Genomic DNA, 19,268 nt, shown 5'->3' with positions numbered 1-19,268 from the left:
CAAATTGCGATCATTTTAAAACTTCGAATACTAAAATTTTATAGGCCGTTCTGCCAGTTTCTAAACCTTACGAGTTCGCAAAACTTCGCATTCGGGGCTTACAAATATTCAATTATTGACTTTTTTATAAATTGATCAAGTATTATGCAGTCAGATTCGCCCAACCACAAAGTTCTTAAATGTTTCTTTCATTCATATTCATTTCCACCTTAAAAAATTAGTCTATGCTGCCATTATCGGTTCGCATTTCAGTTCTAAGAGTTCCACATCAAATTAGCATTGCAAATGTGATTAAAAATCAGAATTAAAAAAAAAAAAAACTTTACTTTAAATATCACATAAATTTGCGATTTTAAATTCGATTGGGAATATTTGATTTGTTTATGTATTTTTGCCAAAAGCGCAAAAATTTTGTGTAAAAAAAGGGGAATATACATATGTAATTTGTTAAATATAAATGTGCATATACATATAAAACTCTATCTAAACGATCTAGAACTCTTTGGGAGATTTCTCCATTTTAGATTTACAGCCCTAACGATTTATATTTATTTGCTCTACGAGAAAGTTGACGTAAACGAGAAATTGTAAATTTGTGCAAAGAAACTTATTATATTTCTTATGATTCGAAATGGATGGAAAACAGAAGCCAACGAAACTCCAAATGTTGTGCAAGAACGTGAACTGGTTCCTCGATCTGCCAGCTGTGCAGAATACCAAAGTCGTAATTGTTGTGCTCTTGGATTTGTTGACGCTATCGAACCTATGTCCAGCTTACTCCAATTATGTAGCTCGCCCGTTTATACTATGGAAATATTAAGCAAGGATGAAGACTATATAAGAGTGTATATATGTATATATATAAATATATACTTACATATGCATAAACATTTTATAGCTGCGTTCTGTATGTGGGCGCATTTTGAACTTGTTTCCAAACGATCTTCACCTTCAGTTCAATGCCAATGCCAATGACGTCATGCTGCGGACTGCATGTAAGTAGCGCATGTGTGTGTGTGTATGTGTGTGTAGGTGTCTTCGAACTGGCTAAAATCCTCTTCTCTTTTAACTCCGCAGCTCCGTTCGTATCTTTTGGCCTGTTTGCTTCAAATGCTTTGCCAAAAAATAAAAAAAAATTAAATCGACGCACAAAATTTTGTATTTTTTTTTTCGTTTTTTTTCGTGCTCATTAAAACTTTCGAAAGTTGCGCAGCAAAGCGTCTTTTGTGTCTGGAAATAAACGTCAATTTAAAAAGGAACCTGTGCAACAGCGAAACACACACACACTCACTCACACACACACGCACAACAAATTGAAAATTCTCGAAAAAACAGCTTTTTGTTTTTTGTGTTGATGTTGCCAAAAATGGTGTAGAGCCTTGCCTTGTACGCAGTCCTACGGCTGGTTTCGTTTTTTCTCTCTGTTTTGGAAGCTGGGTTGCATGTTTTTTTTTTTTTTTTTCTGGCTGCCGTTTTTGGTGTGCATGCGTCAAGGATGATTTGTTTTAATGCAAAAGGCAGCACCAGCAGCAGCAGCGACTTCAAAATTTCATTTGTGATTTTTTCTCTGATATTTTGTTATTTTTATTATTTTTATTTTGTTTGCTTCCTGCCCCGTGCCTTTTTGACTCACTGTACGTAAATTGTGTGTCGGCCATTTAGCACCTACGAAATGTGTGTGTGTGTGTTTTTTTTTTCGTCTTCAACAAATGTGCCGCAGGGTGATTAACACTGTTCGAGCTAAATACACTTGAAAAGTCTTAGCCATGCAATTGTATAGCTCTTTGAGAGCTGCGACTGTAAAGCAGAAACAAATATAAACAAATTGGCAATGCTGACTGGCTTTTAGTGTCTTGTATATAGGCTGCTAATGAATGCGCCTTCCCCACTGACTGACTGACTGAGCGAGTGAGTGAGTGACCTTACCTAATACCAGTCGAACGCCACGCGGCGCATCGGGTCAACAAAAGCGGGCAACATTCACTTTCGCATGGTGCACCTTTAATTGCCCACGGGGCACAAAACATCAAACACAAGACCAAAAATCAAAATCAAAGAGAGGGACTGAACGGAAAGTGTGTGGACGAGGGGATACCCTGGAATTGTATGATAATGAAAATGAAATGGTAAATGTAAGTAGTATGACTAGACAGATAGGCTAGGCTTAATAGACATATTCTATAGGTAGTACCATAGTCCGGCTGTTTCTAATCATTTACGAACGTTAAAAGACTTCAATATTTTCAATTCAAAACATTCCCCTCTACTTTTCGAAATGTAAAAGCATGTAATTAAACTGCAAGATAATGTATTTAGCAGAGCCATAATTCTATTAAAAACAAATGTAGAATATTAGTTTATATATATTTTTAATATTTGAAAATGATCTAAATTGTTTCTTTTGTTCTTAAGCTGTATTTACATGTAACTCATTTGACAAATGCAGAGAACTTTCGTATACTCAGTGTTGCTAAAAACCGTCTTCAGAAATGTGACAAATTAACTATTTTTAGATGACAAGTATGAGTTTAATTTGTTTGATTTAGGCCATTTATGTATTTAACTGATATTGATTAAAGTTCAATTTGTTGGGACTCCATTTAGCGCATTTAGCTCTAAAATGCTGATTGTGTCTAAAAGGCTATTTATGCTGTTTAGTCTAGTGCTATATACATATTTCTTTTTATATTCTATCATAAAAGTTTATTGAATCTTTTTATAAATTTAATTATAATTAATTCATTAATAAACTCGTATCTAAATGCACATAAAACTCAGCCTAAAAGTCTATATAGGCCAAGTTTTGTCAGCATCTGCCTGTTATGCACAAAAGTAGTTTCGACCGCAGTATACCTGCTTAGCCCACATGCACTGACTGCAGGGTAACAAAAAAAAAAAAAAAAAAAAAAAAAAAAAAAATCGAACAAGCGCACAATATCTTCCAAATGGCGTAATCGCAATGTTGTCTGTATGTCTCTGTCTCTTTCTCTCTCTCTGTCTCTGTGTGATTTGTGATTGCTGAGGCGGCCTGAAAGGCAGCGTTAAGACTAGCTGTTGATTTAATGGGGTCGACTGCTATTTAACAAATTGTTTAACCTGGTCGCGTTTTCATTTGTAATGGACAAATGGGCTGGCATTGAGCCACGTTGAGCACGCTGAGCGGAAGTTGATCGGTCAATTGTGAACGGTAAATAGCATTTGACACTTCACAAAGCATGTGCGGAAGTTAAACACACACACACATACACATACAATACTTGTAAAAAAGATCCAATTAGTGGCTGGGCAAATTATAATCATAACTGAAGCACTTAACAGCTTAACTTTTTATTTTTCTTCTCTTTCTTCTCTCAATTGACCTCCTCCCGCATTGTCGCTGGCCCAAGAGTGGCTCAGGTGTATCAGGTGTCAAGTGTCGCCAGTGGCATTGGCAGGTGGCAGGCGGGGGCAAACGTTGATTTGCTGCAATACGACGCCCTGGGAACGCCACTTAACCGATTTCAGTTTTTTGGACAAAGCACTGATATACCCTGTGGGATGGGGGTAGAGAGGAAGAGTCTGTTAGTGTGAAGTAGTGGGAAGAGCGTAGAGGTATATAGAGAAAGAGCAGGCGCAGTCAATTATAGATTTCCAGAGTTAATCAGGGCTAATGTGCACTGAAAAAAAGAATGATATGTGTAAGTAAGTGTAAGTCTTCATCTGGAAATTCTTGTTGTATTGAAGTACTGAAGTACCCAGTGGAGGTGGGTAGGAGAGGGAAAAAGAGAGAGAGAGTGGGTGTAAAAACATCACATTTTGGGGATGGAGTACAGTATAGTATATACTGAGATCTTTGAAAATTTAAGTAGAGGCAAACGAAAGTTACTCTTAGCTGAATGATTTTTCCTGGAATGTTGGGCTCTTTCTCTGGTCTTTCTTATTTCGTTATTATTAGACAACTCTGACAATAAGTGTAAAGTCATTCGGAAATTAAATCTACCACACATTTGCTTCTCTCTTATGAAGATTTCTTTAGTTCCGCCTTGATATACTCTGCATAGCAGCTGTAGAGAGTGAGCCGAACAGTGATTAATTAAAGTACTCTCGATCAGCTGCATTAACAGCATTTTCTAAAAGTTAAGCAACACTTTTATTCCTAAAGATCTGCCTGAAGGCCTTTCTTGCTCTGGCTTTAAGTTGTTATTTAGACTTAATAAAAGAATAAATAAATAAAATTTTTAAAAATTTTTCGCTGCTAGAGTGGTTCATTTAGCATTTCTGAAAAAGAGCCAGAAAGCTAAAGAGAAATTTTAGTTTCTTAAGATCTTCAACTCCTTTAGTTAGCTTGTTCAGACTTTGCATTGATTTGCCCTGCAAAAAACTTCAAAGAGAGTCCTTAACAGGCAGCCGCTAGAGAGGTTCGTTTGAGAACCTCTCAAAAGAAGCCTAAATCCCAATGAAAATTTATATACCATATAGTTTCTGCCACTTTGATTGGCTCTTTGCAATCAGATAAGCAAAGAGGGTATTTCTGCCACACAGTCTCTTAATTGGCACACAATTCGATGGCGTCAAGCTCTATGTGTGGCTGAATGGATCGAGCCAAAAATGAATATTTGGGGCGTGCATGATGATGCTGGCCGAAAATGCTTTCAATGAAGTCATTAAATTGATGTATTGACTGCCAGTCGACTGGCCGCTGGGCCTGCTTAGCTTTCATCTCTGTCTCGCTCGAGCCAATTATGAAGTTCCAAGAACTGCGTCTGGCTGCGACTTCCATAACGAAATTCCAGCAAATTTCTCTTTGTCTAGTCGGACTTATTTTTTTTTTTATTATTATATATTATTCTTTTTCTTTTGGATAATAATAGTTGAGCGATGTGATGTCATCTGGTTTTGACTGTGGGTGACATTTGATGACGGCGAATCGCACAAATAGAGATTCATGCATACAAATGAGAGTGGGGAAACTGGAGCGATTACGGTCACGCATTGTGCCGCCTGTTTCCCAGTTCATTTGCCGCTAACGATAATGGGCCCCTTATCAATTGGCAAAAAATGTGAAAGAAAGAAAGATTTGTAACGCATTTCATAATACAGCCGTTGCTGCTGCTGTTGCTGCTGCTGCTGCTGCTGCAATGGGGCCAAATTATTTTTGGACTGACTGCCATTATGCGCATTACCCAATTTATATATATATATGTATATATATCGAGCAATAAATATAATGTCGAAATTGAGTCACCCAAACGATGGTTACCCTCACCCCTGATGCCCCTCCCCTTCGGCCGACTGCTTTGTATGCCGCCCAGTCGTTGCGGTCAACAACATTTGACGAGATCTGCCGAAACAGTATGGCATATCAATGAACTCGTCTTTCGATCAGCTGCAGACGCGTCTGCTCTCAATATTTTGTTTACGATATTGAAATTTCGAAATTTTCGTGAAGCGACTTTGCATTTTCATCAATCAAAAAAAAGTATATATATTTCATGAGACATTCACGTACCTTTAGTATATATTCGATATGTGGCCAACTGTTTAGCATATTAATGAAGTCCGCTCGGCTCGCAATCAGCTCAAGTTGCGGCTGCTTATGATACCAAATTGCGTTATTGAAATTGATGTCGAATTCCAACTGACTTTGCATTTCTATCAATCAAAAGTTGTATAACGAAATAGTCACGTATAATATATATGAATATATAATAAAAATTACAAAAAACAGAGTATTTTTAATTTTTCCCCTTCAAAATGAAAATGTTGATTGCATAAAGGAAGAGATCGGCAAAAGTCAGATGTGTTTTAGTTGCTTATGGAGAGATGCACTAAAAATCGGGCATTTTTAGAATAAATAGAGCTGTATGTATGTACTTGGAGAAGAATTTATATTAATAGTGAATAAGGAAAGAAGGGATAAAAAGTAAATACGTTATATTTTACAGAGTAATATTGATTAGAATTGCAAGCTTTTTTATTTTAATGGGAATTTCCATAGCATTGCTGGACAGATCAGAGATATTTAATTGTTAGACTTAAGAATCAAGTAAAAATTTATAAAGAATCCTAAGAACATATTATTTTATATATAATAATAAAATACATATTTTCTTTAATTTTTAATTTATTTTATTATTATTATTATTATTGTTTCATTCATGCTGAGCTGCCTGGCATATGAATGAACTTGGAACTCGGTCAACTCGGACTTCAAAAAATTTACGATATTTGGACAGCATTTTTATCAATCAAATATTACATTATTAAAGTATTCACGTACTTATAAATTAAAATATATATGCACATATATACATTCTATATATACAAATTGGTATGCCGCACACACAGATGAACTCATCCCTCAATTATTGAAATTTGAAATTTTATTAAAATACTTCCATCAATCAAAAAGTATATTACGCGATGCTCGCATGCCAATATATTTATATATGCATACACATATCGTTCGACTTTTGCATTTCTATCAATCAAGTGAAATTAAATCAAATCACATCGCATCTCCCATAGCTGGCAGCTAATAATTAGCCTCCAGATTTCAGCAGAAATTTGCATAAATTATGCTCCAACCGCTGCTGCCGCTAGCCCAATGGCTTTAATTACCCCGGCAGCGACATTTGGTATAGATAATAGGGGGAAAAAAAGTAAAACAGAAAAAGTGAAACTGCGTTGTGGCTTATGCAAGACGGAAGATGCTCGGTCGCACAGTTCGCATGCAACATTCGATTATGAGTTGCTGTGCCAGAGACCCAAAGAAGAGGCAAAATATTGCATGTCTAGCGCCCTTTTTCCCACTGTGGAGCTGTTGCATGGCAGCAGCGTGGCAGCCAGGCAGACAGCATGCAACATGCAGCACGCCTGGGTGCCAATTGCCGATTCGCCGTTTTTCGTCGCTGACCTTTGCCACCGTCAACGTTGCCGGAAATGTTCGACTGAAGCTGGAAAGATGCAACCGAAAAAATATACAAAAAAAAAAAAAAAAAAAAAGAAAACAAAAAAAGAAACTGACACCAAGGAGCTATCAAAATTTCGTGCAGCCTCTCAGCGAGAATTGTTGGGTGGAAAACGAAATGAAACGAAAACGAAACGAAAAGAAAATGCTTTGGCAACAATCGACGCTCATAACTAGAAATTGAATCAAAAGACTTAGGCAACGAACTTGGCTCGCAGCCAGCAAACTAATCGAAAGACTTAGGCAACGAACGCGGCTCATTTGCTATTTACTCGGTAATTGCGCACAATTCTCGCTGCTCGATTCATTTAATTGATAAATTCGAAAACAGTTTGAAAACTCACTGAACGAACAATCAAGGGCCAAACGCAGCAGTCAGCCTTATGACGCTCATTTTGTACGCTGATGATCGATCGCTATTTGGCAAATGTGTGCGAGTGTGTGTGTGAGTCTATGTGTTTCTTGTTCGATACGGTACCTAATTGATTTCTGCACAGGTTAAAAGTCAGCCAGCAAACTGTGACACGTGAGAAATGGCACAGCAGCAGTCAAGCGCATATACTCTATAGGGTATTATCACTAAGTTATTAATTATGTATAGCCATAAGAGATATGATCTTAATGGGTATTCAATTTGTAGGGAAATCAGTTTAATTGCTGTTTTTGTCATGCTGATTCCATTCAGCAGTAATCAAGTATTTATTTAAGCTAAGCGGTATACGCAAACGAGGATGGTTTAATAAGTTTCGTATATGTATATAAATATATTGGTATAGCGTTTGGTGTAAAGAAAAATAATCAAATTTTTGTTAGAAATTATGTATGTATTTATTTTATAATTATTGTTATATGTATATTTTTTTCTTGTTGCGATTTTTAGATACCCTAAAACTGAAGAACTCTGAATATATTTATGCTTTAAGTCTATCAATATACCAACATTTTATACGTAGTATTTGCATAAATGTGAAATACGTGCTGCTCTAGATCAATATCATCATAAGCAAAGACAAACTAGCGAATGAACAGAGAGAAGCTATAGATCGATATAGATATATGCAACGTTGATGCCATTGCTGATATTGCTAAATCAAGAATATTTATATTCTATGAACCACGCCACGCCCCTTTCTATTTTTAATATGCCCCAAATTGACACTTTCAAAGAATTTATGCCATCAAAATGTATAGTAAATATTATAATATATATATACATATATAGAATAACTATTAATTTGAATACTTTTTCACTCCAACTTTTACGATTTCCGCTAGGGTATTCAAGCTTCAGCAGCTCTCTGAGTCGATACTTCTTTTTCATCATCAAATATTGTTTTTGCCCATCTAGCTATTGATACTCTCTGGGTTAATTATTGTATTATAAATTCGAAAAGTGAAATTTGTGTAGTCCAAATTTGTGTGCCCGCTGGGAGCAGTTGAGAGTTAAGAGCCACATTAATCACTGGCAGTTTGCCATTAAATAAGAAATTGATTTACATTTCTCATCAAAAACGCCGAATAGCCGATACACTCCGGCACACACACACACACACAGATACAGACACTTGTTTATTAAATGCAAAGCTGATACGAATATATAGACAAGCCAAAGAAATTGCCACAAAGGCGCCCAGCGAGGAAAAGAAAAGAAGAAGAAGAAGAAAAAAAGTTGCAATGTAATGCCACAGAGATTAACCTTCTAACATACATAATAAAGTGAAATATGTAGTCATAAATACAAGCGTTTCCTAGACGGACTTTTGAGCTACAGTTTAGTGAGCTAACAAAGCGTGAAAATGACAGCGTGCTCGAGCACAATGTGAACAAGGGAGCTCCGCAGCAAGGGGGCGTGGCGGGGCAAAGTGGGGCACGACGATGCTGAGATTGACGGCCGGCCATCAACGGGGCAGCCAAACAAAACGATGACGAACAATATGCGAACGGATATGAGACGAACTTAGTGAAGTTGGCATTGGCCAGCGAGCTAACTCTGTGTGTGTGTGTGTGTGTGTTTGTGTGTGGGTGCTTGGTTAGCATTAGAAAAGTATAGTAAATGTATTCGGTTCAGCTCAGCTATGCAATATGGCTCTCCAAATGGCAAGTAGCAATTACTAATTTCTTTTGTGTGCAGCGCATGCAACAAGGGAATTTAGTTGTAAAAATCGAAAATGCAACAAAAAAAGGGGGAAAAGGGAAAAAGAAAATAAATAAAAAATAGAGACAGAGACTTCTGCTGCTGCTGCTGCTGCTCTTTCTTCTTCTTCTTCTACCTCTGCTTCAGCTCGGCTGTCGCCGACAAGCAGCTCAGCACACAGCGTTCGTCTTTGTGTCTGGAAATGCCTCTGTCTGGCTGTCTGAGGTATTGAGCTCGATGCGGCATCCACTCACAGATGCCTGAGCATAGATATCGAAATGCAATTAAGTATTTGCCAAGTCGGCAAATGGACGTTGCTGCAGCCGTCGCAGCAGCAGCGACGTCGCTGCGAGCGCCACCAACAAAGCAAAAGGCGGCACGCATGGAAAAATGCAGTCGGAAGGCAGGCAGAGAGAGAGAGAGAGGTTCCAGCTGCAGAGCAACAGAGCTCCAGAGAGCTCTCTTGGTCTTTGCATAACTTTGACGTCGGCCTGGACGACGTTCGACGTTCTGCTGCTGTTCGCCTTGGGGCTTGGCCATACTTACAAATTGGACTACACCTTCATTTTCACTTCGGCTTCGACATGGCTTTTAGACAGACTCAATTTCTGTTAGCCGTTTGTTTGCCCATCGCCCATTGCCCATTGCCTGTTGCCTGTTGCCTGTTGCCCGTTGCCTGTAGCTCAAGCTCAAGTTGAGCCTGATCCCCCATTCCAAAGGTCAGCGGCTGGCGCTGAGAGAACACACGCAAAGTGGGCGAACGCGTTGTTTGCCTTTGCCTCAGACTTGGATCCGGAGTTCGTCTCGGATTCTTCGGCCGCACTTTTGGTTTCACTTGACACGCTCGCCGGCCCAGCGGGGGCAGCAGCGCCTGGGCCGTGCCTAGGCCATCATTACTGCTTACTGATTGTCTTTCTCTGCCTCATTCGCCGTGTCAAAGTTCAAGTTCAGAGTCATTACAGCGCCCCAAACCACATCCACTTCCACTTCCACTTCTATCTCAACTCCAACTCCAACTGCCTGCTGAATGTTTGTTTCTGAGTATAATTTGAAATAATTTGTGTGAAATTAGCTACACACTACGCAATTGCAAAAATTTGAGTCAAATTGCATTCAGCAAAGTTGTTTAATTGAATCCCCCATGAATATACATACATATATATATATATATACTATCTATTCATATTTATATATTTACTCGCTGCGAGGACGTCGCACAGGTTAGCTCCTACGCTTCGAAGCGCTACAAATTTTATGTTTATTACACCTTAATAATGCGTGTTTACAAACAAATCACGTTCATGGCGCAATCAACGCGCAGCAATCGGCATCGGCATCGGCATTGTAGCATCGTAGCATCGACATCGGCATCTGGGCCCCGACCTGCTGCTAGTGGGTTCTACTTCTGCACACAGTCGTCGGTGTCCAGGCTGACTAGTCAGCTTCCCATCAACGTCAGTCGCTGCGCCGTTGCGTCGCTGCGGCCAGCGCTGTGCGGCGCAGCGCAGCGCACGCATCGCCACTCAAATTATATGGTAAAGCATTTTTATTGGCAGCTTCAAGCGTTTTGCGTACACTCAGCGAAACGAAATTGTTTGTGACTTGACTCAAATTCAAATTTAATTCAGCTGTAAATCTTGTAATTGATTTAAATGCCTCTAAAATTAGCGCCAAGTAAAGTGCTTAAGTTGTAAGACATTGTTTTTATTTTTAACTCTTTAATTTCAATTACTATAATTCGTGTATTTTCAGACTTTTACCTAATTAAAATCATTATTTTATAATACATTTTTTATAATCAAAATTATTATTTTTTTTTATAGAATAAATGTATTTATATTATTCATTTCGTAATTATAATATAAACTATTTATTCACCTCACTTATTTAAAATATTTTGTTTCTGAAATAACATGCTTTAGTTCTTAAATAAAAATTTTTTTTTAAAATTGTTAATTAAAAAAATAAATAAAATTAGTTGCTTAATAAAAAATTAAATTACATTAAAATTAAGTTACATATTTCACACATTATTTTAGTTTTTAATTCATAGCTATAAAAGTTAAGAAAATAAAAATTATTTATTTATTTAGAACTAATTTATTAATTTTACAATATTTATTTATTTAACTTTTTGAAAAAAACAATTTTTTTTTTCATTAGTTTTATTTACTTATTTAACAATTAATATATTTATTGAAAAAATATATTTAGCTTAAAATAAAATTATTTAATCAATTTGTTCTTATGTATTTACCTAAAAAAAGTATTTATTTTACAATAAGTTTTATATTTTGTAATAAAAAAAAAATTAGTTACCTACTTACAAAAAAAAAAAAAAAAATAAATAAATAAAAAAGAAAAAAAAATTAAAATCAGTTAAATGTTTTAATAAAGAAAACTAAAAAAAAAAAAAAATAAAATAATAATATTATATTTTTAGCATGAATTTAGTTTAGTTTGACTGAATTTGTAGTTTATTTAATATATCTTCTATTCTCTTAACCTTTTAAATGAATATTTTGTATTGCTAAATCCAACTTAATGTCTATTCAGTTTATTTGAGCATATTTAAAAAATTAAATGGATAGTTAGTTTCTCTCAGTGTACGCACAGCAATGCAACTGCCTGGGCAGCCAGACGTTCTAGTCATGATCATACGCCGTCGCCATTGATGTCTAGTCGCTCGATTGACTTTAGCCTGTGGTGTGTTCTCTCTCTCTCTGTGTATGTGTGCGTGTGTGTGCTTGTTAGAGTGGAAAGCTGTCCTGTCTGTAAGTAAGCCAGTAAGTGAATGAGCGAGCACTGGCCAGTCGCTACAATTGTAGGTCTGGGTCTGGGTCTAAGCGCTCTCCGAGTGCGGCTTTTGGGGCTATGATTGCGACGCGGCCTCTGACCAGGTGCCATAATGGGCATGCATTTTCTACCCATTACATCGCGCTGCTGCGCGTTGGCGTTTTGGGTGGGTGCGTGTCTGTGATGGCAGCCAGTGGTGCCCTGGACTGGACTGGACTGGCACACACAGAGAAACTAAGTGGATGCTCATTGGCTGCGCCTGCTTAGCAGTGAGCGGGGCCAGTTGCAATCAAAGTCCTCGGGGCGAATGCATTGTTTAAATAGAGTTTGCTCGACTCGTATTCAAATATGAATATTATCGCGTTTGCTTAATCGCAATCAACATATATTCTTGTTGCTGTTGTTGTTGCTGTTGTTGTTATATTTAGCTGGAGGACACACCCAAATTGTTGGGCAGTCGGTCTGGCTACCCGACATCCGCTTTTGTATTGATATTCGCTCCACTCACTCAAACTCCATTCCGTTCAGTGACAATGACAAAGGCGAGCTTCGAATTATATATGCCATATATCGTGTGCAGACAGACCCAAACACCCTCATGATGTACATATTCTTGTGATTGTTGTTGTTGTTGATTTTGTTTTGTGGGTTTTATGTTTGTGTGTGTGTGTGTGTGTGCCTCGGCTAACGAGCATAACGCAAAACAAACTTGATTCGCTTTGGCCACTTCGTGTCGCACGCCCCCACGCCCCGGTTGGGGGCGGTTAGGGTAACGCGGATTCGTCTACAGAGTCATTGGCTTTTTATTAATTGGCAATTATTCTTTTCACTGTCAGGTTTAGGTTGCTTTTTTTTTTCTGTTTCTCTTATTTTATATTATTTTTGTTTTTTTGTACTTGTTTTCGTTTCTAATTTCTTGGCGGTTTATTGCGTCGTGTGTTGCCGGCATACAAAATCTCTTGTTAACCAAAAATAGATTGAGGTAAACTTTTTGTTGCCACTTTTTCGTCTATCGAAACTAAAGCTTTGATTTAATTTTAATAACACTTTCGCTGGCCACTAGGCCACATGTGAGTTGGCCATTAATAAAGCAAGTAAAAAGTTGATTTAACCAACAACCAAACCCAACAAAACAATACTAAACGAGCTCGCGTCTAACCAGGCTTTCAAAACCAAACAAAAACAACTCAACAAGTAATACGAACTAAAACCAGAAAGCGAATTGCATTAAGAACTTCATGTTGAGATATGTTTTTTTTTCTTCTTCTATTTTTTATTTTGATTTGCAGTCAAGATTTTAAAGAAGGTTTCCAAATCGAAACTCATACAGAAAAAAAATAAAATGCCTGGAACGCCAGCTTAAAACTTTTCTCCCAGCCAAGTGAAAAATTGAAAGCGAATAAAAAGCGACAACAAAAATATAAATCAAACTGATACAAGAAAGTACTTGCAATAGGAGTCAAAATGCCGCCTCAACCTCAGCATCAACAAGGACCAACAACAACAACAGCAACAGCAAATGGTGGACCACGTGTCAGCTTCAATCGGGATGTTCATGTGAAGCGCATAGGTCAGTGTGTTGTGTTAAGGCAAATAACCTCAAAATAACCACAACACACACAAACACCTACTCACACACTCACACACACACACATATATGCTTTACTAAAAAAAAGCAGTCATTAGTCTAATGATAAATTGGTTGAAACTCATTGTTAACAAAAGTAGAGCATTGGGCTAAGCATTGCGGCACATCAATCACAAAAGATCCGACAAATTCGTATACAAATTTATTTTTTATAATTCTATATTTATTGTAACAAAGAAGAGTTTTTTGCTTTAATTATATTTCTGTAGTCTATATTGGACTACAAAATATGGACTAGAGAAGCTATTTCATTTCCATATATAAAACTCGTATTAATATTAATTAATAAAAAATAAAATAATTAATTTTGTTCATTAATAAATATATAAATATAATAAAAAAAAATATAATATTTTTTTCATTATTTAAATAAAAAAATAAATTGATTAATTATCTTCTTTAATTCTTAAAAATAATAAAATGATTCAAAGATAAAAATCAACAAATTTGTTAATATTAAAAATTAGAAAATAAAGATAATACAATTTTTAATTATTAAGTACATATGATGCAATACAGATAATAAATTTATTCATGATCAAATATAATAAAATAAAAACAATAAATTATTGAATTATAAAATATAAAATTTATTTATGATGAAATATATAATAAATTATTATTAAAAATAATACAATAGGTCATAAAATAAAAGCAATTTTATTATATTAATATATTTTACTTTATTATATTTAATAAATGAAAATCTTGGTAGGATTCCATCGCACAAAAATGAAATGAAAAAAAATTTTTATGTGTTTATTGTAGCTCAGAGTAAACTTCATAACTGCTAAAGGCAGAGCTTAGCTTATTTTCAAGCTAACTACAGTTAAGTTTAGTATTCTCTTTCTCCTTTCTCAGCTGCTAGCAACGTTTTTTTTTGTACACTAAAAGCAAATTTGTTTTCTGCTGTTTACCTACTTTTTACCTGTTTTGCCATGTCAATAATTGCATTTCTCCGCACGGCTTTGTTTTCAATGTGCTCGATGTTTGCCGCGAGCTAAAATGATCATAATATTCAGATATACACTCACACACATATATGCATATATGTGTATTTACAATGGCATCGTGACATACACGCTAATTTTGGTCAATCAATGCCGCTAACAACCCACGCTCTCCTCCGCACATCGACAATCGGAATGGCTACATAATTCAACTAACTAATTAACTGGGCAGTCGCAGTCAGCAGTTGGCAGTTGGCTGCGAGGCTGCTTGGGATTCTAAGATGGTCAGAGAGACATGGCAAGCGAATCACCTTCGTGCTGGTTCAAAATGGTTAAGCGACTTTAGCTCGGCTTCAGCTTCAGCTTGGGCTTCAGCTCTGGCTGGCAAAACTGGCATTTGCACATCCATCAATTGCATAATTCTTTGAACTATTTTGACGAGTTTCACTCACTCACTATTGAGCATTGATTGCATGCAAAGCATCATATATAGAATACACATATATATATAAATAGTTGTTGTTGTTTATATGTTTATAGGGGAGCTGGAAGCAAAGCAGTGGGCGAATAAGCCAGAACGAATGCCAAAAGCAATGCTCGTAACAATGCCGCCTCAACAATAAAATGTAGTTTACCTTGAGAGCTCGCTCGCAAGTCAGGCACAAATAACTATTTTAAATAAGTAGATATATAAATACAAACATATATATATAATTTAATTTTTTTTTATAAGGCATTACAAGTTCCCAGCAGAGAGACACTCTCTAGAGCTGCTGCTGCGGCTGCTGCGTCTGGCTGTTAAAACCAAAAGTATCACTTTGCACATCACTCTTTGGGTCTCTGGGCACTGGCAAATGGGTGGCTGAGCCTGAAAAGAAAAATATATATGAGAGTAAGGGAGCTTTTGCATGCCTGACTAGCTAATACCCTGAATTCTGCCAGGAGCGAAGGCTCAGCACTAAGAGCCCCAGAATGTGAAAAGGTTTAGAAAAACCAGGCGAATGCTTGATTTTTTTATTTATAAGAATATTTTGTATAATATATCTTGTATAATTTATTTGTTTATTGTTTTATTTGCAATCTATTTTAACTATATGTAGCCGAATGGCTTGAGCTGCTCCATATGTAAATATATATTTACATTCTTATCTGTCCCTCTCTATTTGGCAACACCGGATGTACAAGAATATATATTTCAAATACAGAGCCATAGAAGTTGTTTGGTAATAGCACGACACACATAGCTACTCATGCTATAATAATATATACCTACATATATACAGCAATATATGGTATCATCCATGCCTTCTTCTGCCTACTTGCAAAAAACAAGCTCTAAGCTCCCATTTTCAATGGGCTCAGGGTATAAAAAGTAACGAAAAAAACTCATCAGTGGCACTCGCATTAAATATATATATATGTATATGTATGTATATACGAATGTATGTGTAAATGTTCTGGCTGGCACGATTGTCGACTCTCGACTGTCGACTGTGGCTGCAGAAACTGTCTGTTTGTCTCCAGAGTCGACTACATTATTATTGTTATGATTATGTCTGGCAGCAGTCACAGCAACAACAACAATAACAGCAACAACAACAACAGCAATCGTCCCGTCCAGTTGGGGCTGCATTTATAATTGCTGGGGCAATGCGATTTATACCAAAGCTGGAATGGAATTTATGGCCTCTGTCTGAAATGAAGAAATTAAAAATTGATTATGACAAAAGCGGCATAAATGTAAATTATTTAGCTGCATTTAATAGATGCGCCCAGTCGTTGGCTGTGCTGGGCTGAGCTGGGCTGGCTGTCTGGCCACGTTCGTTGCTTAAGTCTTTTGTTTTTGGCTTTTGAGTTGACTTGAATTTCCTTCTGCAGCTCACACAAATATGGTCTAAACTCAATTTGCAATTAAGCCAAAGTCTTGCTAATGTTTTGCAATCAACTTTAATGTTGGCCTTGGCAACTATCTGGCTATCTGGCTACAAGTGGCATTAAAAGTTGTGCTCTTCTTTAGCTCAAATTGAGCTGAAATCTTGGCAAGATCTTTGCGTTTAACTTGTTTTTGTCTGTCATTAGATTGATGTGTTATTTTAATTAGATTTATTTGCCAAAATGATGTCTTAAAGTCTCATCTAAAAACGGCCAAGGCGCCATTTAACGACACAGACAGACGGAGTAAGTGAGAGAGAGAGAGGGGGGAAGTGGCAGAGGGACGACTACACGTAGTTAAGCATAATGTTTTAAATGACTTTGTTGTTCACATGCAAATTGAGGCAATTATGTGAGAAAATATAGATAAAATGATGATTTAATTTTAGTTGAAAACCATGTGTGTGTGTGTGTGTGTGTGTGTGTGTGTGCCTGTAGTAAAAATTAGCTGCCTTTGGGGTTAAAGTCACATTTCATTTCGCGTTGTTGGGGCTAATTTTTTTTAAGGCAAGTTTTGTTCTCGGCTTGAGCCTCACTTGATGAACAGCGAGTCAAGTGTCTAAACGAACTTATGAATGCGAATTTATGAGTGTGTGAGTGCTATGAATGTGATTGTGATGTCAGTGGATTTTAGCTCGTGGGCAACCTTGCGTAGCGACAAATTTGGCAGCAACGAGTCAACGAGTCAAGCTGCTGCCAGCTGTTGTTCCAGGTGTGTATGTAAGGCAGGTTGTTGCAATTATTATTATTGTTGTTGCTGTTGATTGTTGTGCTTATACTCGCTCTTGAAGAAGCAAAGAGGGGTATATTGGTGGCAATTATTGACAAATGTACAAATTGGGGATTTTGTGTTTACTTTTGCTTAATTTTATAAACTGGCCTTTGATCTTTGGCCTTAGTCCATTGAGGGCGTGGTAAATGGGCAATTGTTCTATCTCGTTGTGGTAGCCTTAGGCTGGGAATTTCAATTATACTGCTGGCCATAACGTCATACCATAAAAATATATCTTTTTTATAGCACAGCCCATGCGGGCGCATGCCAATCAGATTACAGCTTCTGTTGTTTCTGACTTGCCCAAATTTGGTAAATTAACCGACTGATCTACAGATTGACCCATTTAAAATCGACTCTTTGAGCTGTTGCAAATGAGAGCATATTTATATTTAAATACCAGTTTCTAGATAATATTTGTTGAATTAATTTTGCTCTGTTGAAGAGTGTGAAGAGAGATAGAGATCAACAGCTGCTGCTATAGCCAATAGCTGCCATAATACACATCGTTCAATCCCGTTGCGAATGACATAATCTTCGACCAGCTGGTCAGAGCAGAGAGCGAGAGAGAGAGAGAGAGAGAGAGAGAGAGAGAGAGAGAGAGCGAGAGAGGGTGAGCAGAGCGCAGTACCTGAAATTGCTGGCCATAATGCGGCTCCTTAATTGATTCAATTATGGCACTGATCTTGCAACAAGTTGTCGCAATTGGGCAGCCGCAGCATAGATCATGACGTAAGATTTGCAATTTGCAATTTGCACTCGTAATTAAATGAGCTACTGTCTGCCACTATATATTATCGTGCATGCATACATACGTATTTTTTAATGAGCTCGCATATATTTTAATTAATTAAATTTAATTGTTAAATGAGAAAGAAAATAAAAGAGCAAGCAAAATAAAAGTTAATTTAATACACAGGTATGCATCATTATGAAATTGTTGCCCCGTTTCCTACTCGTGCAATTTCCATGCCGTTTGCTGGCTGTGATTTGTAATTTATTTGACCAGTTTTGAATTTGATTAGCTCGGCTCGGCTCAGTGTCAATAACTGGAGTATGATAGACTCGACTTGGGGCCAACTAGAGAGTCTGATAGACTTGACTAAATCTGACAGCTGGTGGGAGTGAGGAAAATAAATCGTTTTGCGTAGAATGAAATAGTGCTGAATGGTTCCCTAATATACTTGAGTAGCAATAATTTACAGGGTATTGCCGTAATTTTGTTTATTTGGTTGCGTGTGGCACAGAAAATAGAATAACAGAATAATATTTTCTGATATGGTTAAGCAGGTGTAAGAGATAGTAAAAGTTTGGAGCAGTTACATCAACATATGAGCTCACTGTGATAGAAATATAATTAATCAAGAGAATTTGAAAGAAATATACCAATTTTAAATATAAAAGCTAAGTTTTCATTTAAAGAATAAAAGTATAAATATAAAAAAAAATATATATAAATAAATAAAAATAAAAATAAATAAATATTTTTATTTATTTATAATAATAAATTTAAAAAGTAATAATATTAATTATAAATAAAATAAAATAAAATAAATAAATTCATTTACATAAAACTAAAAGTATATATAGATGAAACATATAAATAAAAATATATATGTTTAGATATACACAACAATAAATGACACTTATTTCCATAGAATAAAAATGTTGTTAACAAAATAATATGTATATCATTAAATAAAATTATGTTGTTTTAAATAATAATAATATAAAATTAATAGATGTTTTTATAGCATGATGATTATGTAAACAATATAAGGTTTTTTTTGTCCCATTTACTTATTTTGAGTATCTACATATTATAGAGTAAATATACAAATCTTAAAGCAAATTAATGAGCATTCAAAATGCAGACAAAAGCTTAATTTATGAGCAAGTATATATATCTTTATATATAAATATATATTTATTATTGATAAAAAAAAACATATAACATATATTAATCATTGAGCAAAACTATTAAAAATCTGTTTAGGTAAAAGCAAACCATTTCGTTCGATTCCACCCCTAGACCTAGTATAAATTCATCAACTCAATGACCGCTGCATTATAATTCCAGGGTATTG

General features: G+C 36.2%; 1 protein-coding gene across 4 annotated transcripts in view; it reads left to right on the top strand.

Annotated features, from left to right (window-relative positions):
- The window catches only part of blo (bloated), a 38,554-nt gene that overhangs the window by 3,940 nt on the left and 15,346 nt on the right, over positions 1-19,268 (top strand). Inside the window, exons 1-2 of one of the 4 annotated variants that reach the window (XM_089469689.1) lie at positions 12,246-12,861; positions 13,169-13,449. In XM_089469689.1, the coding sequence (XP_089325815.1) occupies positions 13,344-13,449 (106 nt within the window). In that variant the 5' untranslated portion in view covers positions 12,246-12,861; positions 13,169-13,343. Of the gene's footprint in view, positions 1-12,245; positions 12,862-12,910; positions 13,074-13,168; positions 13,450-19,268 lie in introns of those variants that run through there. The other 3 variants (XM_089469688.1, XM_089469690.1, XM_018012048.2) reach the window with 3 other exon arrangements.

This window comes from Drosophila arizonae, chromosome 5 (genome assembly GCF_054131065.1).
Source record: "Drosophila arizonae isolate 15081-1271.41 chromosome 5, UAZ_ARI_1.0, whole genome shotgun sequence".
NCBI lineage: Eukaryota > Metazoa > Arthropoda > Insecta > Diptera > Drosophilidae > Drosophila > Drosophila arizonae.
Note: the sequence above shows the minus strand (reverse complement) of the source record. Positions and strands in the feature narration are given on the sequence as shown.